Source organism: Eleutherodactylus coqui, chromosome 1, assembly GCF_035609145.1.
Source record: "Eleutherodactylus coqui strain aEleCoq1 chromosome 1, aEleCoq1.hap1, whole genome shotgun sequence".
Lineage (NCBI taxonomy): Eukaryota > Metazoa > Chordata > Amphibia > Anura > Eleutherodactylidae > Eleutherodactylus > Eleutherodactylus coqui.
Window position 1 is genome coordinate 340071231 of NC_089837.1, and position 24255 is coordinate 340095485.

Sequence of the window (24255 nt, forward strand, 5' to 3'; positions counted from 1 at the left end):
ATCACACAGGGTCCACGTATTTAGCGATAATTCATCAATTTACTATTCTTTATATCAGTAAGTTAATGAATAACTAAGGAGTAAAAGCATGCATTGGATTTCGACGCTGTTGCTCGCACATTCCTACCGAGTGTTCCAATGATATCAGTTTGCTAATTACTGTTAATAATTACTGTAAGAAACTTCAAATCTCTGGATAATTCTCCTTTGTGGTTAGCTTGATGGAAAGGTGCTATATTAGCAAATAATTAAGCACAATGTAGATGTAGACATAAATGATGTTGATAATGATGCTGCTCTACAATTAATAATCCTGATTAAAGATCGTTTACATGTTCTATTTCCTTAGCGATTCCAGTTCATACACAGATCAGAGTATGTCCTTGTCAATGTTTTACCTTTTGAAGCTGCTCTGCAAATAACCAACTAATAATGCAAACGTATACTAGTAGCGCATGCTACACTTTGCTGCAGAAAGGAGATATACCTAATGATTCAGTGAGCAAAATGAATGATATTGTAACTATTAGACACGTTGGAACTAAGATATTCTTTACCAGTCTGTGCATATGGTCACACTAACAAGTCCCTATGATCCTGAGCCTACAGCGAGCCCTCAAACCACATATTCCACATTAAGTACACATTCTCCACCAGAAACATTGCTTCAATACATCCTTAGGGCTGTTTCATACGGCTGTAGAAACAAATACACTCGCCGCTATGGAGAGTAGCTGCGCCTGAATGAGGGAGATTTCTTCTCCTTTGCCGGTTGTTCAAACTACGTGCCATAATCGTATTTACTAGCAGTAGAGATGAGCGAACGTACTCGGTAAGGGCGATTTCGCAATCGAGCACCGCGATTTTCGAGTACTTCACTACTCGGGTGAAAAGTACTCGGGTGCGCTGTGGGGCGGAGGGTCGCAGGGGGGAGTGGGGGGTAGCAGCGGGGAACAGGGGGGAGCCCTCTCTCTCTCCCTCTCCCCCCCACTCCCCGCTGCAACCCCCCGCTCACCCACAGCGCACCCGAGTACTTTTCACCCGAGTAGTGAAGTACTCGAAAATCGCGGTGCTCGATTGCGAAATCGCCCTTATCGAGTACGTTCGCTCATCTCTAACTAGCAGTTATCTTTTGTCGTGGATTTTAATATATTGGCACAAGTTATACCTCAACTCTAATCTGTTGCAGAGGTTCTTCACTTATAAATGACAACCCTTAAACACCATTTTTTTTTACTTTAAATAATCTTCTCCCTATGTTCTGATTAATTTCTTTAATTAATATATTAATATATCTTTATAGTTGTCGATCCTTTTTTATGCAGAGGTCAAAATCTAAATTAACATAAAATGATGGCTGCCTGTAGCCACCACTAGAGGGAGTTAAGAAGGTTAATAATAATAAAAGTGTATGCAGTAAACTCCGAAGCTCCCCCTGGTGGTGGCTGCAGGCAGTTATGTTTTATATCTTCATCTATGCAGGTCATTAAAAGCTTTGTAAAAAGATATATTAATCAGCACAGTACGGTATGTAGGAAGTGAAGCTTTATGTCATTATGTGAGAAGATTTTTTCTGCTAGAGAAAAAAGCATTCATGACATTTGAATAATATTCCAAGTGAGATTTATAACATCTATTACTGAAAGTATGATGGTTATCCTGACTTTAATGCTCATATCATTTTATTCATATTGGGATAACTATACACATAAAACTATAACGTTTTTTCTACATTGGGGCAAGAAAACAATTATTTGATTCCAGATATTTGTCCCTTGATAATATACAGTTGTCACCTATTATAGACAGAAAACCCTATGAGCTTGTTAAGGAACGGTTGAAGTCGAATTTTCTCTACATTCTTCTGGTGCATGTTTTTCTACAAATAGATCTCAGATTTAAATAAATGTCCCTATTGATTTATCAAGGATATTTTCTAGCAGAGAATTCTATTTGTTGCCTTCAGATAGCCTTTGTGCTGTCAGGCTCTGTCATTTTTGGTGGAGAGAGTAGTTTACTCTGAAACACAATTCTACCTATTCTGTTAAAGTTATTCACTAAGTTAAATTATTATCATCAGAATGAACCCAAAATGATTAAAAATATGAGGACATTATTAATGTTTTGGACAATAAAGCTGGTGGCTGCATCACTAACACAAGTGTAGTAGAGAGTAAAATATAAGATAAAGAACTAGTATAATTGAAAAGTAATAAAAAAGCCAGAATTGCGTATTTTCATTGTAAGATCTGGATTTTAAAAAAAACTGTTTTTTTCGCAATAGCACAAATGGGAATATAGCGCCATTCTGTTGTCCTGTGCAAAAGACTATATAGCCTGCTCCAGTGTACAGTGGACAAGTCACAGGTAGCAATGAAGCAAAACCAGCACAAAAGTAACTCTAGCGTTATTAATATTACTACACCTATCTCTAATATTAGAATGGATCTGTTCTCAGATGGTTGTGACTGGAAATTTTCTGTTAATGATTTGTGCTTTGGGTTTTGCACACACTCCAGATATCCAATAAACCTTAATAAGATTTCATTTGGTTCCTAACCAAGATGTTTCCTCATCCCAAGTAACATTCTTGCTGCAACTATCTAATACTAAGAGTACATGCAAACGGATGATTTTTACGTTCCATTGTTGGACCAAAAATTAGTCTGAAAATCGGACCAAAATGACACAACATTAATTTGAATGGGTGTACGCACATGGGCTTTTTTTAAACTAATAGTCCCAGTAAAAATAAATCGCAACATGTCCTATTTTTGCTTGCTTCTTGGACAAAAGTAGTACATATTAACGTGTTGTGTTCAGCACATGGACAGGATGTCCAAGAGTTGTCTGATGCAAGTTGTGCCCGAGAATGTGCATATACCTGAAGTATGTGCATTTGTTATAGTGTACTAAGGCCATTGCAATATCCCAGCTCTGGCACTCCTAAGTTCTTAATCACATGTGCATAATTTAAATCTATATCCCCTTCTTCTACTTCTAGTTGTAAAAATAGATTGGATTCATGCAGGTTAAAGGAGCAGAAGTATGGAGTAAAATATGGAAAAGCTTGGACTGGCCCACAGGGGAACCGGGGAATCATCTGGAGGGCCCTGAATCATGGTGGGCCTCCCCCCTCCAGGATTTGCCCATATTGGATGGATGGCAGTCTACCAATTCCAGACCACTGTATTCTCCATATACCTCATTGAAAGCAGGGCCATATATAAATGCAGCCATTGAAGTATATGGAGAATACAGAGGCGAGGAATTTGTGAGTGGAGATTAGGTAATATTAGCATGTAGGTATACAGTGAGCCCCCAGTATGAATTTCACTGGTGTGCCCTGGGCACCGCAGTCCGACACCAAATATGGACCTGTATTCTGCCTCTGTGAATGAGTTTTAAGACAAAGCCCTTGATTTGCCGAGATGAACTAACTACTGTTTGCATGTTTCACTGTAAACAACAAGGTTAAATGTCTGAGACATTTTAAATTCAATGTAACAGATTTTCTTTTCAAACACAAATATTTCATTACTTATAGATCATTGGTTCAAAATGCTTGGCTAGGCCATGCCTAGTGCTAGTGGTTTCCGATACTTTAATATGGCCACTAATTAGCATCCATATAAGGGACCTTTTACAGAAGCTGCAGCTGCTGAATTCCACACCAAAATCGTCAGGTCTAACTGTAGATTTTGATACAGAATTGGAAGCAGCTTTGCGGTTGCGGTGCATCTTGCATGCTATTCCAGCCAGTGTGAAAAGTCCTTTATGGCTGCAATACTGGAACCCCCTGTGACTGTACTGAATCAGACTTGGGAGGTCATCATAGAACTCTATTCAGTTCAGTAGAACCGCAGGACGTCTGTGTATTGCAGCTGTATGCTAAAATGCAAATGTGTCACAGCCATCTGAAACTGGCCTTAGTTATTACTGAGTTGTAATTGACTGGGGCACAGCTACATTAAGATGATGTAATATACAAGATGTCCCAAGAATGTCTACACACTTCAACATGAAAAGTTTTTGCCTAAAAGCTTTATTTCTAGATTTACATAGACATCAAAGGATAGCTGACATCTTCAGACAACGGCATATTGCCACCATAGTTCAATTCAGATTTTTAAAAAGGGGACAGATAACCACTATTGAAGTGTATATACCTTTTTGGGACACCTGTTGATAGATTTACTTATTGACATATTGTAAAACATACTTTGTCTTCTACATTTTGTGCATACCGTGCCAACTTTGAATTTCTCTATGCTTCCCTAGATAGATTACTAACTTCTACTTTCATGGTAATCCGGTGCATCGCCATCTTCCAGTAGAGCAAACGAGTGCAGAGGCACAAATGAGCATGTTATATTACAACAGAGGATAATGTATCTCTTAGCTCCCTGATGATATGTGATGTTGTTGCAAACAACTGTCAACAAAAAATGTCAAATGAGGTCTTCAGTTTGTGCAGAGAAGATAGAATTACCTTAAATGTAATAGTGCAAACCAGGATACTGTTAACACGTGATTTCTTTTTTGCTTTTTATACAATCTATTCTACAAGAATCCACCCCAGCATCATCGCCGCAGAAAAATAGTTGCTGTCACAAGCTAACTTTTGATTACAATGTGTCAGTAACATTTCACTGCTCAGGCAATCAAACCCATTGAATAGAGAAATGGAAATCAGAATCAGCCTCCCAGCAGAAATAAAATGCATATATCACCCAGTTAAGTGTTCTGTTGTGTAATTCCTGTAGCAGAATAGAGAGCTGATGATGTTTTTGGTTGAGGTGTGATGAACTTTTTTTTTTACCCTGATTGGCACTATTGCAGCTTAATGTACAAATAAAAGCATTGCAGGCAAATTATTCCTAGTCATCTTTCCACCTTTGTATGGTCATGGTAAACTGTGGCAAGGGCAAAGGCATAGCTTGTGTCTTGTTCCTTCCCAGCTGTGCTACCACAACCCACAGTGGCACTCTCAGGTCAGTCACTGAGGACGGCTCCTGGTAGCTCATTTGTTAAGGTGTGCCAGCGTTCGATTTTCTTATCTTTGTTTTTCAGGCAGTCAAACCAATGTTTAAGACGTTCTCCTTTTGCGTTGATTCCCAAAACAACTCCTCCTATTGATTGAAGAAAAAACATTATCATACAGTCTTATTTTCTGGAACCTGTGGGATTATAATTGAATTAATACATGGAGTATGCACACGTACTTCAATGCTATGATAATAGAATGAATTCTGAGTCAACTTTCCATTTGGTAAGAACCATGTATATGTTAGGGCACAGCAGCTATCACTGCAAGTAAGAATAATAGAACCTGGCTTAAGGCCCATTTAGACACAACGATTATTGCTCAAAATTCACTCAAAAGCCGTCTTTTGAGCGATGATTGTTGTGTCTAACTGCACTGACATCGTGCAGTTTTTGTTAAGCAGTGGCTGATCGTTGTCTTTTAGCCTGCTGAAAGATCAGCGATCAGTTATCAGGAATTCACACTAATACTATTGTTTCAGCTGTATCTTGCTTCCTGAACACAGGTCCGGTATGAAGAACGCAGCGGTCCTGCTGTGTTCTTCATACCCCGCTCAGATCGCTCGGCTGTATAACAGCCAGGTGCTCCGAACAGAGAACAGCTGGATGCAGAAGACAAGCAGCCCCGCTTGTCTTTTGCATCCCCCGCTTGGAGCGCTCAGCTGTATATCTGCTGGGGCGCTCTGAGCAGAGAACAGCTGGATGCAAAAGACAAGCGTCCCCGCTTGTCTTCTGCATCCCCCGCTCGGAGCGCTCAGCTGTATAACAGCCGGGCGCTCCGAGCAGAGACCAGCTGGATGCAGAAGACAAGCAACCCCAGCTTGTTGTCTGCATTCCCCACTCAGAGTGCAAGGTGATCACTCAACATTTGAGTGATCATCTTGCCGTGTAGTGCACACAACGATTATCGCTCAACAGTCACTGAAAATACATCTTTTGAGCGATAATTGTTGTGCCTAAATGGGCCTTTAGTTATATTGGTTACCTAATTAATGCAATGCCAATCAGCAGCTACAAAAGCATATACATTTTAATGTGCATAAAAGAAAGATAAAAACATATTTAAAGCAACTCTCCAGTCCTGAACAAACACTGTACATTAGTATGCATTGGTAGTACAAGGGTTTTCTACAGTGCACCACACGTGTATCATGCAGCAGTATGCAATGCATTGCTGCATGCTGACAATCTCCATACACTGCATGCTGACAATCTCCATATGCTACTTTGCCGTGTACACACATGTAATATGCGCCAAGATAGTGCATGCTGCAATCTTTTTTTGTGCTCGCATTTTACACACTGTGTGTGAGAGGTACAATTAAAAATAAAAAGATTGGTACTGCATATTACATACACAAAATGCATGCGCATTATATGCAGTAAAATACAGTACACTTTTGTGAGAGCCCTAAGACACTGCAAGCTGCTCTGATGGGCCATCCTTGCTCATCAATAACCCCGTTTCCCCTGAAAATAAGATATACCCCGATTTTTTGCGATTTTCGCAAAGGCTTGAAATATAAGACCTACCCCCAAAAATAAACCCTAGCTGCATTACATTACAGAAAAGAGGAATGCATTATCTAGAAGGCTTGGTCCAGGCCCCCCCCCCCCCCGCTGCTCTCCAAAGCTCTGACGCACTTTTTGCAGCCCACGGCCACCCACAGAAGATCATTTCCTGATTGCAGGATTGATTAATCCCACCTCCAGGACGTGATGACTCTGATTAGATGAGCAGCGCTTGGGAACCAATCCATGCAGCATCAATGGACCAATAATGGCTGTGATTGTTTCATCAAGCGCTGCACTGATCGCGTTGTGGAGGCGGTATTTATGAATTGGCCAATCAATGCCATGGCTCAGCCAACTCATAAATCCCACCTCCACAATGTGATGGCTGTGATTGGTTTATCGAGCAATGCATTGATTGGTTCTTCCGCTGCTTGTCAGCCAATCTTCTGTCAGCATCCGAGGACTGCAAGAAGTGCAGCAGCGCTCCTGAGAGCAGCGGTAGGGACCTGGACTGAGCCTGCTAGGTAAGTATAATAGGACATCCCTGAAAAATAGACCTAGCGCCCTTTTGGGGCAAAAATTAATAGAAAGCAGGGTCTTATGTTCAGGGAAAACACAGTAATATTTCCCTAGAAAATCTCTTTAATTATCTTGCCCCCAAACTCTATGCTTTCACCCACACTGAATGTACTGGAATATTCCTCCCTAAAGAAAAATCTACACCACAGTCTGAATGTCTTCCATGCAGATTTTGATGTGGATTTGAAAATTGCTAAATTCTGCCAAAATATACATCAAACCCACATGTTACATATAAAGGAAAGGTAGTTTAATCACAAGTGTGGGAAAGGGTAGTAGTAAGGTCATCATGACAAATTCAATGGGAGTATTTAAGAGACCGTCACCATATTTTTGCACCCCTTTCTGAGGTCAGCTTAACATAGTAACCGTCACATTGATCTCAGTGATATGTCTGCTGTGTGGATCCATGCAGTAGTTTGGGAGAAAGTTGCATTTTATCGGCCGTAGCAGATATATATATGACTACAGTAAGTAGTCTTCCATATTCATGAGCAGCAAGCTAGCTACACCCACCCCGCTCTCCAGCCAATGAATGTCTGCTCTCTGCCTATTACTGTGCATAGACAGACAGCTGCTAATCATTAGCTGGTGGGTGGGGAGGGGCCGGTGTGGAGAGGCAAGGCTATGTGCAGCTCTTGAATGTCAAAGACTAGTCCTGTGCGTGGCTGCTACCAATAAAATGAAAGTTCCTACTAAAATACTGAACAGATACACACAGCAGGTATATCCCTGTTATCTGCATGCCTGTCACTACCTTGTGCTGCTCTTAGAGAAAATTTTGACATATTCCCTTTAAAAAAGACTAGACTATTGCAGTCATATAGAACATCAATGAAAAATTATATTTTTGTAACATCAAGTTATCCCCTGTCCTTTTGTCTGACTAGCAATGAATGGAGGTGGAGAATGCATGCTCAGCCACTGCTCCATTCATTTGATTGGGACCGCTAGAGATAGCCAAGGATTTTTCTCAGCTACCTCCAGTGGTCATTTGGAGCAGTGATCAAGCATGCATACATTCATAGAATCATAGAATGGTAAAGTTGGAAGGGCCCTTCAGGGTCATCGGTCCGACACCCTGCTCAGTGCAGGATTCACTAAATCATTGTTACACCATCTAAGTCAGTGCCATCTTGATTGGTAAATAAGAGGAGATTAGGCCTTTTTAAGTCGCCATTTTTCTAAATAGGTCATATAATAATCACTACTGAAGTGTTCACACCTTACCTTTTTCGCTGCGGTTCCAAAACACACAAAACACACAAAGTGCGAACGTCGCCTCGCTGTACATTCCAGGATAATGTGAGGCACCTTTCATTGCCATGTTGCTTTGCCAGTGCAATTCTGCCACTTACCTATAAAGTCGTTAGATTTCCCAATATCATAATCCCAAACTGTTACTTCTAAAGTCTTTTTTGCAAGGTCACTGTGTTTTATTTCATAACAAAATTCCTGCAGAAAGAAATGTTTGTATGTCAGGGACCTGATGAATGCTGGGACATGGCTGAACTAGAGTGGGCTCACGCCTGCGTCATGGCTTTCACTCATAATTCTATCTCTGTTCCATTTGTGGAGTAGAGAGATGGAATTAAACCAGAAATAAATAATCAAAAGAAATAACCCAGGCGAAGCACACCGTCAGTTGTAGCTTTTTGCAAATTGAGAAAGATACAATGAAGATTTAGTTTGCCTGTCCACGGGCGTTGCGGAATATCGCTAGCGATATTCCACTGCGGGGGAGCAGGGGAGAGACCTGTCAGTTCTCCGCAGTGAGCCTATCTAAAAGATTTGCTGTCCGTAAGCGGAGAATCGCTATGATTCTCCGCTCATGGACAGGCGGCTGCGCTTTCCATAACAAAGCTATGGAAAGTGTTCACTATGTACCCTGTGGCCGGATTATCGCTGCGGGGAACGCAGCGCACATTTGCCCGTGGACAGGAGCCCTTAGGGCTTGTTTACACAGTGCAGTTTTGATTCATTTTGTGCATTTCTTACTTTAACCTATTTACTAAACATTTTTAAAACTGAGATTGTACCCAAAAAGCTGGGTATTAGTGAATATTTACTTGTAGAAGGCCGACTTCACACAATTGTAAGCGAACTTAGGCCTCCCTCACACAGGGCGTTTGCAAAATGCTGCCTTTTCAGCTGTGTTTTCAGCTGCCTTTTTAGCCCAGCTGAAGAGCCTGCCCATTCATGTCAATGGGAGACTCAGCTGAAAACGCCCAAGAATAGAACATGCAGCGCTTTCAGCCCTGTGTGAGCAGCCCCATTGAAATGAATGGGAGCCTTGTACAGCGTTTAGCACATGGCTGAAAACGCTGCTGAAAACGCCCTGTGTGAGGGAGGCCTTAGAGGCGCATTTGGGTGATGGGTGTTCTGTTGTATGCGTGCACCTGTACCTGTTTTACTGTAATCTTTGTCATGTGTATTTTGTGCAATATACACTGAATAGAACCCATTGATTTCAATGTGTTAGTTGACATGAGCGTATTTTACGTGTGCATTGCCTTAGCGCAAAAAAAACACGCATGCATGCTCCCATTGCTTTCAAGTAAGTTAAATTAGTTTAATATGTGATATGTTCATGCGCAATACACATAAAAATAGCACATGCAGCATATTTTTTTGAGCAGACCAAATGAGCACGCAAAATACACTCATGTCAACTAACCCACTGAAATCATTGCGTTCTATTCTATGTACATTCAAATTCTGCACGCGCAATATACTGTGCAAATGCATTGTATAAGTAAGCCTAAAGACTTGCAAAAACCTCTGTAACTGTTGACTGTTCCATTCATCTGAATGAGATTTGTAAAACTCCATACACATGCTACAGAATCAACCCCATTACCATATACAGAATGCATTTTCAGTTACAGAAGTTTCTAGAACACTTCAACACATCTGTAAAAAAAATATAAAAAATTATATATATATATATATATATATATAAAAGTCTTCATCAAACCTTTTTTGTGTGATCAAGTCCTATTAAGGAGGAATTTACTTAACACCGGTGATCATATGCTAGTTTTAAACAGCACTAAACATAATTTGACTGTCCTCGTGCTAGAGAATTAAACTTACGGCAGCTAATTTTTTTTCTTCTGTTATAAATCATAGATAGTAAATCGAGTCCCATTCCTGTTGTTCAAAAAATAACATAGTATGTAAGGCCGAAAAAAGACATATGTCCATCCTGTTCAGTCTATTACCCCTTCATCCTCCATGTTGATCCAGAGGAAGTAAAAAAAACTCAATGAGGTAGAAGCTAATTTTTCTAATTTAAGGGAAAAAAATTCCTTCTCAACTTCCATCTGGCAATCAGAATAATCCCTGGATCACCAACCCTTCTGTAGTAATACGTGACTACAATGTGTAGTATTGTAATGCTCAAGAAAGATGTCCAGGCCCCTTGTGAGCTGTTTTATCAAATTCTCCATCACTACGTCATCAGGCAGAGAGTTCCCCACAACAAGTAAAAGCAAAAAAAAAGCTCACCCATTGATGTCCGTGATCAAGACTCTGTTTCATAGAGAAGAAACGCGTCCTGCATCTGTGTAGCATTTGACCTTTTATGTATGCACTTCTAATAATAAAGGTTTTTGGAATTTCCACGGCAAGAACAGTAGTCTTCTATAGAGAGTTCCACAGTCTCACTGCTCTTACAGTAAAGAACCCTCTTTTGTGTTATTGTAGAAACTTTCTTTCCTCTAGAGGTAGAGGGCGCCCCCTTGTTACAGTCACAGTCCTGGGTATAGATGATGGGAGAGATCTCTGTATTGTCCCCCAATATATCTATACATAGTTATTAGGTCGCCCCTCAGCTGCCTTTTTTCTAAAGTAAATAACCCCAATTTTGATAACCTCTCTGGGTATTGTAGTCCGCCCATTCCATTTATTATTTAGCTGCTCGCCTTTGTACCCACTTAAGCTCTGATATGTCCTTCTTGAGTATCAGTGCTCAAAACCATCTACAATATTCCATGTGTGGTCTAACCAGTGACTTGTAAAGAGGAAAAATAATGTTCTCATCATGCGGCCCTATATCTCTTTTGATGTACCTCATGATCATATTTGCCTTGGCAGCAGCTGCCTGACATTGGTTGCTCTATTCAAGCTTACAGTTAACTAAAACCCCCAAGTCCTTCTCCCTGTCAGTGTTACCCAGTGGTTTCCCATTTAGTGTGTAATGGGGACATGCATTCTCCCTGCTCATGTGCATAACCTTATATTTATCAGTGATAGGTAAAAACACATGGGCGAATGCATTAATACGCTCGCCGCTACGGAATGTATTAGTACATGAACCGTGGCTTTAAAAAAGTTTTCTTTGTCTACTCAAACTCCATGCTAGTGCACACAAGTTTGGAAAAAAAGTGGTAATATTGGTCCGGCCTAATCTTTCTCGCACGTTGTATTAACACCTGAGAATCCCAATAGTAAAAACAAAACCATTAAAACCAATGGTTTTGTTTCATCCTGTTATACGGCAATTATTTTCACGACTGCATAACAGAACTAAATCACGCTGATGTGTTTAAAGGAGATGTCCCGAGGCAGCAAGTGGGTCTATACACTTCTGTATGGCCATATTAATGCACTTTGTAATGTACATTGTGCATTAATTATGAGCCATACAGAAGTTATAAAAAGTTTTATACTTACCTGCTCCGTTGCTGGCGTCCTCGTCTCCATGGTGCCGACTAATTTTCGCCCTCCGATGGCCAAATTAGCCGCGCTTGCGCAGTCCGGGTCTTCTCCTCTTCTCTATGGGGCTCCGTGTAGCTCCGTGTAGCTCCGCCCCGTCACGTGCCGATTCCAGCCAATCAGGAGGCTGGAATCGGCAATGGACCGCACAGAAGCCCTGCGGTCCATGAAGACGGAGGATCCCGGCGGCCATCTTCAGCAGGTGAGTATGAAGACGCCGGACCGCCGGGATTCAGGTAAGCGCTGTGCGGGTGGTTTTTTTAACCCCTGCATCGGGGTTGTCTCGCGCCGAACGGGGGGGGGGTTTAAAAAAAAAAAAACCCGTTTCGGCGCGGGACATCTCCTTTAAGTCCTGGCTTGGAAATGCTGTGAAATTTCTACTGCAGGAATCTCAGGGAAATTTTGCAGCATTTACAGTACCAGCCATGTGGATGAGAGTTCAAGAAACTTCAGCAACAAATTGAGGGTGCGGGCAGACGAGCGTAGGCGTATTTACGTTCGCACGAGCGCAACGTATAATCGCCCGAGCGATCGTTTTTCACCTATCACGACCAGAGCTAGAAAGCGTATTTTCGTTTGTTCCTACTTTGCAAACGGTCTTTTCGGCGATCGAATATGCGTTGGCGCGTATTTCAGTCGCATATGTTCCGTTTTTTTTCGAATTGCCGTTTTTACGCGCCGTAAAATCGCCCATGTGAACGAATACATTCGAAACCATTGCCTCAGATGGTCAAGTATATACGTTTGGTCGCAAAAACGCGCCGTTTATGCGCTCGTCTGCCCGCACCCTCACATTGTTTTTGAAAAACGCTGTGGATTCTAAATCTGCAGCATGTAAATTTATGCTGTAGATTTCAATCCTTGAAATACAAGGGTTAAATTCCACAGCACATCCACATTTAAAACCATGGCCAAATCCATGGATTTAAAGTATATTTGCTGTGGGTCTCCCGCTGCGGTAAGCCTGCGGCCGATACACGCCATGTGAAGGTGTCCTTAGGGTGTTTTCACACTTTGTTTATCTTCCACTGCAGAGGTAAGTGAGGATCCACATCAAAATCCTTATCAAGATGCATCATATGAATGGAATTTTAGACCTCCATGCAGCGGCGTACCTAAAGGCTCAGGGGCCCGGGTGCAAAAGTTCAGCTCGGGGCCCCCCCAGGCCCTTTTCCCCCTCGCCCCGTAGCTATGCCTGAGGGCCAATGTCCACGTGCGGGTTTTATTTATAAAATCCGCATGTGGACCCGCACGGGAGATCCGTGCATCTTGCTGCCCATAGGGATGCATTGGCATCGCTAGGGCAGCTAAAAGCATGCAGATGAGATTCCTTCCCAGAGTGCGGGTCACACGCACAGGAAGAAATCGCAGCATGCTCTATTTTCCTGCGGATCTGCCACATGGACGGCTCCCGCAGCTTCCATTAAAGCCTATGGAAGCTGTTCGTATCTGCGGCGCAGCCGCAGCTGTTTTTGTGCTGTGCTGCGGATACGCGGGAGAACAGGAGATTTTTAAAAATATTGGTGCACATGCACGCGGCACGCTGCCAGCGTGCCGAGCACGCCCGCCAGCCGGAAGAAAGAAGACCAGGCCTGCACAGAGGGGAGCCCCGCAGCATCCAGAGAGGTAAGTATAATGTGTTTTCCCTCTCCCTGTCCGTGGGCATGCACGGATTTCACTGCGGGATTCAGCAGTGAAATCAGTGCGTGCAAGTGGGCATGCAGCCTAGGAGTGAGAGATAGATGGAGATAGATAGATGGAGATAGATAGATAGATAGATATGAGATAGATAGATAGGAGATAGATAGATAGATAGATAGATAGATATGAGATAGATAGATAGATATTAGATAGATAGATATTAGATAGATAGACATGAGATAGATAGATAGATAGATAGATAGATAGATAGATAGATAGATAGATAGATAGATAGAAAGATATACAGACAGGCAGACAAGCAGATACATACCCTAATGCCTGGACTACCTCTCTGCTGAGGAGAGCAGCTGTACACATTGTCGGCAGGACTGAAGCAGCAGGGAGATGACCTCATCCTTGCTCCACTCGATGCCTTGCTGTGCTGTGCCCATGTGCGGTGAGTCTGCTTTTGTGTCCTCTCTGCTCTTTCCCCTACCCCCTCCTCTTCCCCTGTCTTCTCTTCAAGTCCTCCCCCTCCCTTCTTCTACTCTACTCTCTGGCTCATGCTGTCGGCCGGCCGGACCGCACTACCTTAGCAAGCGGCGGCCGACAGCGCAAAGTGAAAGTAAAGCAGTATATGCTGGAGGGGGGCCCCTGGGACCCCTCAAGCGCAAGGGCCGGGTCGCCGTTGCAACCCCGGCACCCCCTGCCGGTACGCCTATGCCTCTATGCACACTAGGCAGAAGGACCTGCTAGTCCCATTTTTTCTCATAGCTATTGGCTATATAAAGAAATGTGAGTATTGATTGGACTTGCGATACAAGATTACGGTTACCTCATTAAATTCTGGATTTAATGTCTTCTTTTTCACTGCCGTTTTATGTTTTGATTTCTTGTCTTCATCAGGTTTCAAGTATCTGCAACACATATAATGTACACAAATTATCTAAAACTTGCAAGTCACTTGGCTTCAACAGGAGGTGTAAATGATGATATATTGTACATTAGTTGGACAGTTTTAGGTTCAATTCATACTACATCTGTGGTGCATGTGTAGCGTATACAACGTGTCTATAGACTTTAATAGCCAAGCACTGGAATAAAAAGATCCTTTTTGGTTTGACACCACACTTTGGAAGCTGTCTTCTACTTTTTCTGATGATCTATATGGTTGGGTAATCAGGATTATTCCCTGTTTTATGGCAGGTTCCACAGAGAGAATAAATGGGTTCACGTACATACAGGCCAAATATTATTCAAGTGCTAAATGTAAATATACATGCAAAATATCAAAAGGCATCCAAGATATCAAGAAATATATCACCATGCAAGACATGTAAGATCAAAACATACAAACAGAATATACAAGTAGAGTATTAGCAAGATTCGGAAAAGCAAAATTATGTTATACCGTATATACCGGCGTATAAGGCGACGGGGCGTATAAGACGACCCCCCAACTGTCACCTTATACGCCGGTATACAGTGGAGAAAAAAAAAAAATTATTACTCACCTCCCACGGCGTTCTGTCGCGCTCCGGCAGGATGTCGCTCGCTCCTCGTCCCCGGCGCAGCATAGCTTTCTGAATGCGGGGCTTGAAATCCCCGCTTCCAGAAAGCTAATACACACGCCGGCAGCCATGACATCATTGAATGGCTGTGATTGGCTAAAGCACACGTGGCTTCAGCCAATCACACTATTCAATGACATCATTGAATGGGTGTGATTGCTAACACGTGCGCCTTCAGCCAATCACAGCCATTCAATGCTGTCATGGCTGCCGGCGTGTGTATTAGCTTTCTGGAAGCGGGGATTTCAAGCCCCGCATTCAGAAAGCTATGCTGCGCCGGGGACGAGGAGCGAGCGACAGCCTGCCGGAGCGAGCGACATCCTGCCGGAGCGCGACAGAACGCCGTGGGAGGTGAGTAATAAATTTTTTTTTTTACACTTTTTTTTTTTTTGAATTACCGGCGCATAAGACGACCCCCGACTGCAGAGCAGATTTTTCGGGGTTCAAAAGTCGTCTTATACGCCGGTATATACGGTACTTAATATCCATGGTATGTAGAAAAATCGATCTGGGGGTTAGGATATTTACACAATGTCTTGCTGCTACTATATACTCATGCAAGGTAATGCTAATGTTTATGACAGAGGGCACAACAAGTCACCTGATTCTGTCAGAGAGGAGTGTGTCGTAGCGGGGTAGACCTGAGGTAAAATGGTAAATGGACGTCAATGATGTCGGCCAACAGGGTGCAATGGGTTGAAGCTACAGATGATGGAGTCAGTATTAGACACCCAAAGTAAATACGCTTATCAGGTGACTTGTCGCGGCCTGGTTCAGCCAGAGGTTTAAAGGCGATGTACTCCAGTGTAACTTTACGTGATGAGTAGAGATGAGCGAGCACACTCGTCCGAGCTTGATGCTCGTCCGAGCATTAGGGTGCTCGAGATGCTCGTTACTCGAGACAAGCACCACGCGGTACCCGAGTCAATTCCATTTCCTTCCCTGCATGTTTAGCGCCATTTTCTAGCCAATAGACATGCAGGGAAGGCATTGCCACTTCCTCCTGTGACATGCCAGCCCTATCCCACCCCCCTGCAGTGAGTGGCTGGCGAGATCAAGTGACCGCCGAGTATTTAAAGCGGTACCGCCTGCGGCTCACCTCAGACACACACTGGGAGAGATTAGGGAAAGTGCTGCTGCTATAGGGAAAGTGTTAGGCCTCCTTCCCACGAGCGTGACGGGCTCCGCCGCGTAATATTCCGCTGCGAAGCCCGTCACGGCGCCCCCCAGAGCCCCTATACTTACCTGCGGGAGATAGCGTGAAATCGCTTCCCCGCCCACCGCCGCCGCGTCACCGCCCGTCACCGCCCACCGCCGCGCGTCACCGGCCGTGTCACGTGACGCGGCCGGCCGTGTCACGTGACGCGGCCGTGCGCGTCATATGGCGTCATATGACGCGCGGCGGTGGGCGGGAAAGCGTTTTTTCACGCTATCTCCCGCTGGTTACAGCGGGAGATAGCGTGAACGGACGGCTTCCATTGACTGCAATGGAAGCCGTCAGTGCGTACAGCCCGTCCTCACCCGCAGAAAATAGAGCATGCTGCGGGTGAGGACGGGAGAAATCGCGGTGCGTAATTCCGCGGTGGAATTACGCATCGTGAGCATTGTGCTATTAGGTTCAATAGAACCTAATAGCTGCGGGCAACGCAGCGGATTTTCGCCGCGAATTACGCGGCGGAAATCCGTTCGTGGGAAGGAGGCCTTAGTGTAGGATCCTGTCTACAAGAACCCCAACGGTCCTTCTTAGGGCCACATCTGATCATGTGCATTACTGTTGTGGCTGCTGGGAGCAGTTTTGCACAAATTTTTTTTTTTTCATCTCGGGCTGTGCAGGCTATTACAGCTATAGCGTTCTCAGTCTGCAGTCTATTATACAGAGTATAGGGAAAGTGCTGCTGAGATAGGGAATGTGGTAGTGTAGGATCCTGTCTACAAGAACCCCAATGCTCCATCTTAGGGCTACCTCTGACCGTGTGCATTTTACTGGGTGGCTGCTGGGAATTGTAGTGCTTCACTATTGCACAGCTAGGCCTGTTTGCAGCCTTCCGTATAATTTTTTTCTGTCTGGAGTTTGCGTTACAATACCGCTGTCAGCGTGAACGTGTACGCAAATAATTCCATAATTATTTACATAGGTCTGTGTCTGCAGTGAATTATACGCACAGCGTAGGGCCAACACAGCCACTTTTGGAGGGAAAGTGATACACAGTATACAGCCTGTATTCTTTTTCAAAAAAAAAAGCCCCTTCGTTGGGCTGCATCTCACCATCTGCATTTTACTGGGTGGCTGCTGGGAGTTGTAGTGCTTCAGTATTACACAGCTAGGCCTATTTGCAGCCTTCCGTATAATATTTTTCTGGCTGGAGTTTGCGTTACAATACCGCTATCAGCATGAAAGTGTATGCAAATAATTCCATAATTATTTATACTGTTCTCTGTCTGCAGTGAATTAGACCACGGTATCACCACTAAACAGTACTGTAATATTACTGGGGCCACTGCAAAGTATTTCAGCTCAGCCGCTGTCCAGAGCGTCCCACAATACCATTTCCGTTGGTGGGGTTGAGATCGCCGCAGTTGCCAGCACTATCCACTGGCTTTACAGTCTTCTCCCACTCCACACAGCCTCTATAATCTACAAGTCTCTGCGAGCAGTAAATTACCCCTAGGTATCAGCGTGAGACAGTCGCACCACTGCCTCTTCCCCTGTGCCCCAACCTGCCACTCAGATCCAACCCCCCTCTCAGGACACAGGCACGAGCGCCTCCCGGCCTGCACCCACAGCCTCACCTCCACTGTCCTCGACCCCATCCAGCAATGTCTCTCAGCGCAGCGTTCAGCTGTCGCTAGCGCAAGCGTTGGAGCGAGAGCGCAAATACGCCGCCACGCACCCGCACGCACAAGCTTTACACGTGCACATTGCCAAATTAATCAGCCTGGAGATGCTGGCAAACAGGCTTGTGGAAATGGAGGCTTTCAAAAACATGATGGCGGCGGCGGTCCCACGCTACACGGTCCCCAGTCGCCACTATTTTTCCCGGTGTGCCCTACACCAGCATGTCTCCCGCAACATAAATCGTGCCCTCACCAACGCAGTTACTGGGAAGGTCCACTTAACCACGGACACGTGGACAAGTACTGGCGGGCAGGGCCACTATATCTCCCTGACGGCACATTGGGTGAATTTGGTGGAGGCTGGGACCAAGTCAGAGCCTGGGACCGCTCACGTCCTACCCACACCCAGAATAGCGAGTCCTACTTCGGTACTCGGATCTGCGGCGGTCTATGCCACCTCCCCTAAACCCTTCCCCTCCTCCTCCTACGCAACCTCTACCTCTCAATTAAAAAGTGTGAGCAGCACGTTGCCAGTAGTCGGTGTGTGGCGCGGGCGGCAGCACAGCAGTGGGCAAGCGTCAGCAGGCCGTGCTGAAACTACTCAGCTTAGGTGACAAGAGACACACAGCCCCCGAACTGTTGCAGGGTCTCACAGAGCAGACCGACCTCTGGCTTTCGGCGCTGAGCCTCCAACCGGGCATGGTCGTGTGTGATAATGGCCGTAACCTGGTGGCGGCTCTGCAGCTCGGCAGCCTCCCACACATGCCATACCTGGCCAACGTCTTCAATCTGGTGGTTCAGCGGTTTTTGAAAAACCACCCGCACTTGTCTGACCTGCTCGGCAAGGTGCGCCGCGTCTGCGCACATTTCCGCAAGTCCACCACGGACGCTGCCATCCTGTGGACCCTGCAACATCAGTTTAATCTGCCAGAGCACCGACTGCTGTGCGACATGCCCACACGGTGGAATTCTACACTGCACATGTTGGCCAGGCTCTATGAGCAGCGTAGAGCAATAGTGGAATACCAACTCCAACATGGGCGGCGTAGTGGTAGTCAGCCTCCCCAATTCTTTACTGAGGAGTGGGCCTGGATGGCAGACATCTGCCAGGTCCTCGGAAACTTTGAGGAGTCTACCCAGATAGTGAGCGACGATACTGCAATCATTAGCGTTACCATCACGCTGCTATTCCTGCTTTGCAGTTGGAACAGGAGACGGGGATGACAGTATGTCGCTTGATAGCCAGACCACCCTCATGTCTATATCTCAGTGCATTTTGGAGGAGGAGGAGGGGGAGGAGCAGGAGGAGGAGGAGGGGTAAGAGACAGCTGGGCACACTGCAGAGGGTACCCATGCTGCTTGCCTCTCATCTGTTCAGCGTGTATAGGCTGTGGAGGAGGAGGAGGATCCTGAAAGTCATCTTCCTAGCGAGGACAGCCATGTCTTGCATACTGGCACCCTGGCACACATGGCTGACTTCATGTTAGGCTGCCTTTCTCGTGACCCTCGTGTTAGATGCATTCTGGGCAACACGGATTACTGGTTGTACACCGTTCTCGACCCATGGTACAAGGAGAACCTTTCCACTCTCATTTCGAAGAGGAAAGGGGTACGAGAGTGATGCAATACCACAGGGCCCCAGTGGACAAAGTGATGCTAAACTTCCCATCTGACAGTGCTAGTGGCAGAAGGCGCAGTTCAGAGGGCCAAGTAGCAGGGGAGGCACGGAGATCAGGCATTATGTTCAGCGCAGGCAAGGGAACACTTTCCAAGGCCTTTGCCAGCTTTATGGCTCCCCAGCAAGAATGCGTCACCACTCCCCAGTCAAGGCTGAGTCAGAGGGAGCACTATAAAAAGATGGTGAGGGAGTACGTAGCCGATCATACCACCGTCCTCCGTGATGCCTCTGCTCCATAGAACTATTGGGTGTCAAAGCTGGACACGTGGCATGAACTTGCGCTGTATGCCATGGAGGTGCTGGCTTGCCCTGCCGCTAGTGTCTTGTCAGAGAATTTTTCTGGCCCTCGCCTATACTCTTAACTAACTAATTTTTCCGTCCTTTGCCTACAGTCATGGTACCCCAATTTTTAGGGGTTCGCCTATACTCTTGCTGCAGAAATTTTACTGGGGTCTGACTATACTTCTGCTACATAAATGTTACAGGGGTCTGCCTATACTTCTGCCACATAAATGTTACAGGCGTCTGCCTATACTCTTGCTACAGAAATGTTTCAGGGGTCTGCCTATACTTCTGATACATAAGTGTTACAGGGGTCTGCCTATACTTCTGCTACAGTAATGTTACTGGGGTCTGTCTATACTGTTACTACAGAAATGTTACAGGGGTCTGCCTATACTTCTGCCACATAAATGTTACAGGGGTATGCCTATACTTCTGCCACATAAATGTTACAGGGGTCTGCCTGTACTCCTGCTACAGAAATGTTTCAGGGGTCTGCCCATACTTCTGCTACATAAGTGTTACTGGGGTCTGCCTATACTTCTGCCACATAAATGTTACAGGGGTCTGCCTATACGCCTGCTACAGAAATGTTACTGGGGTCTGCCTATACTTCTGCTACATAAGTGTTACTGGGGTCTGCCTATACTTCTGCCACATAAATGTTACAGGGGTCTTCCTATACCTCCGCCACATAAATGTTACAGGGGTCTGCCTATATTCCTGCTACAGAAATGTTTCAGGGGTCTGCCTATACTTCTGCTACATAACTGTTACTGGAGTCTGCCTATACTTCTGCCACATAAATGTTACAGGGGTCTGCCTATACTCCTGCTACAGAAATGTTTCAGGAGTCTGCCTTTACTTCTGCTACATAAGTATTACTGGGGTCTGCCTATACTTCTGCCACATAAATGTTACAGGGGTCTGCCTATACCTCTGCTACAGAAATGTTACTGGGGTCTGTCTATACTTCTACTACAGAAATGTTACTGGGGTATGCCTATACTTCTGCTACAGAAATGTTACTGGGGTTTGCCTATGCTGTTACTACAGAAATGTTACTGGGGTCTGCCTATACTTCTACTACAGAAATGGTACTGGGGTCTGCCTATACGTCTGCTACAAAAATGTTAGAGGGGTTTGCCTATACTGCTGCTACATAAATGTTACAGGGGTCTGCTTATACTTCTGCTACAGAAATGTTACAGGGGTCTGCCTATACTTCTACTACAGAAATAGTACTGGGGTCTGCCTATACTGCTGCTACAGAAATAGTACTGGGGTCTGCCTATACTGCTGCTATAGAAATGGTACTGGGGTCTGCCTATACTGCTGCTACAGAAATGTTACAAGGGTCTGCCTATACTGCTGCTAGAGAAATGTTACAGGGGTCTGCCTATAACATTACAACATAAATGTTACTGGGGTCTGCCTATACTTCTGCTACAGCAATGTTACAGGGGTCTGCCTATACTGCTGCTACAGAAATGGTACTGGGGTCTGCCTATACTTCTGCTACAGAAATGTTACAGGGGTCTGCCTATACTTCTGCTACAGAAATGTTACTGGGGTCTGCCTATAACATTACAACATAAATGTTACTGGGGTCTGCCTATACTTCTGCTACAGCAATGTTACAGGGGTCTGCCTGTACTGCTGCTACAGAAATGTTACTGGGGTCTGCTTATACCTTTGCTACTGGAATATTACAGGGGTCTGTTTATACTATGGGTGCACACAGACTTCCCATCGCGGTGTTTTACCTATCTGGGCCAAAAACACTGACTGACTAGGGCATGAATTGTGGGCTGAGACCAATATGTATTTTCTCTCGCATCAGAGTCCGCTGTATGCCCACGATTGCTGAGGGTTTGTGCAGAGGCCTATGTCCTCGGTGCAGTGAAAGTCTGCCATGTTTGGGCACTCTGATTTCTTCATGGTTCATGTCTTGGGTTGCCTGGGACCCACCTATGCTGTGGGTGCACACAGAGTTGCCATATGCAGATGGCTTTCCCCTTGCGTTGTCGGTGAGGTATCCGGCACCCAAACAGAATGAGTAGTGTGTGGACACATAGATTCCCCATTGCTATGTGACTCGTGGCACCTTGGGTCACACAAGATGGAGGCTGGGACCGAGCCTGACCCTGGGCCCGCTCACGTGCTTCCCACACAGAGTATTGCTGCATTGTGGAGATGTGTAGAAGTGCTGGGCTGGCACCTGAGTCCCCTTTATGCCCACGTTTGCGTCTCCTGACAATTTTGCGACGGAGGTGCCATGGGATTGGAATGATGATCGTACGTCAATTTATCATCGATTCTCAACAGCATTGTGGGCTATCGCACCCCCTTTCAAAGAGGGTCGTTGCCTGGCCTTGCCAACCCTCTGCGATGTGTTGCTCCGGTTCCTCCTCATCGCAGACGCACTTATAAATAGACATGAGGGTGGTGTGGCTGTGAGGCCAGCGTGTGGCATGAGGGCAGCTGAACGCTGCACAGGGAAACTTTTGTGTGCTGTGGATGCAGTGTCATGCGGGGGGGGGGGGGGGGTTGGGCAGCATGTAACCCAGGAGAAGAGGCAGCGGTGTGACCCACAGGAAGTGATTGTCCTTGGTTGCAGGTAGTGTGGTGCTTAGCTAAGGTGTGCCTTGCTAATGAGGGTTTGTCCAAAGTAAAAATTGTTAGGGGGGGGCAGACTCTTGCCCCTATTGTGGCTTAATAGTGGGACCTGGGAACCTGAAATGCAGCCCTGTATGCCGCCCCTGCCCTTCCCTGTCCGTTTCTGTGGTGTTTCCATGACTTTTGGATGTTTTCCAGAGTTTCACAAGTGAAGACCTATGCGGAGCATCGGTCATATATGAAAATGCTCGAGTCGCCCATTGACTTCAATGGGGTTCGTTACTCGAAACGAGCTCTCGAGCATCACGGAAAGTTCGACTCGGGCAACGAGCACCTGAGCATTTTGGTGCTCGCTCATCTCTAGTGATGAGGTATGAGATTCTAATGCAACGTTCAAGTACAAGCGCCCTCCTATGGAGTGTGTTCATCTCAGTGAGGCTACATGTACACATATACAAAACTTGAGCAAATATGAACTCTAATCTTTTGAATGGAGTTATTCACATGAACGTTTTTTCTCTCACAGCGACGCTGCAAGGTAAAGAATCGCTGCGTGTCATTTTTTCAATGGGACCTTTAAAGACATTGTATGGCATGCGATGTGCTTCCAAGTGTGATATTTCCTATTGAAAACAATGGGAAACACTTGTGATACTTTGATTGAGGATCACAATTTCACAGACATGATGTGAGGTGTTTTTGAATAAAAAACGCCTCACACCCACGTTTGAAACACACGTTGGCAAATGTGATATCGGGCTGAGTTGATGTGAATGGAGCCTTCAAATTAGTTTTTTGCAAATCCATCTGTCACTGCTGCGCTATAACATACCATCACCTGCTTCAGATTGATGGGGGTCCAACACTGGGATGTCCACCGATCCCAATATTTCATCCCCAAAGTTTTGGCTGCAGCGATTGTTCCATTCACTACAATGAGACTGCTGGAGATGGCCGAGTACAAGCATTCGTAAATCTCCAACAGACCCACTGAAGTGAATAGGACTATTGGAGATTGCCGAGTGTTTGAACTCTGCTGTCACTGGTATTCCCATTGAAGTGAATGAAGTGTGCACCACTGCTGCCAAAACTTTGGGATGTACTGGGAACAAAATCTTGGAATTAGTGGGGGTCCCAACAGTCAAACCCCCACAATCAGCAAGTTATCCACAAAATTGTGGATCGGAGTGGGGTGAGTATGACTTTCTTATGTTTCCATACATTGAGCACATTACCGTTTAATTATTTCTCACTACCATACTACAGTGAAGATGGTCGTAGTAACAACTTTGCCACAACTTTCATATTGCCTCAACAACAATGGAAAACTACTCCTAAATATAACTACTCCTAAATATAACTCCACCAGAGGTCCATCTGATCATGTATTCGCGCCCTTGACTTCTCACACTGGTTAGGTTTAGCTACTATTGACTTGGGGCCGTTACTTTCCAGCACTTTCAGTAAACTACACACTTAAGAAGAACCATTGCACATCACAATATAACATATCCCTGTCGCAGAACACTGCAACAGGAGGGATACACTGGTTAGAATCATACGGCTTTCTCCAACTTCACCTGCAAAATAAAGACTCACAGCAAAATATAGCATAAATAGCAATCCAACTCATCCAGCACCCTCTTAACTGATGACGGGCTGCTTTACTCCTTACAAGCTGTACTAATTAGAGCATAATAAGTATTGTGTCACCTGGTTGGTAGATAGAATACATAGATATGGATACATCAGATCCTCTAGTTCTGCTCA

General features: G+C 45.0%; 1 protein-coding gene across 1 annotated transcript in view; it reads right to left on the minus strand.

The window, feature by feature from the left end:
* Positions 1 to 4995: 4995 nt before the first annotated feature.
* DOC2B (double C2 domain beta) overlaps positions 4996 to 24255 on the minus strand; it is a 613986-nt gene continuing 594726 nt past the window's right edge. The window contains exons 7-9 of the mRNA XM_066575887.1: positions 14336 to 14417; positions 8499 to 8595; positions 4996 to 5132 (exon numbers count right to left, since the gene is read on the minus strand). Of these exons, the coding sequence (XP_066431984.1) occupies positions 4996 to 5132; positions 8499 to 8595; positions 14336 to 14417 (316 nt within the window). The remainder of the gene's footprint in view (positions 5133 to 8498; positions 8596 to 14335; positions 14418 to 24255) is intronic.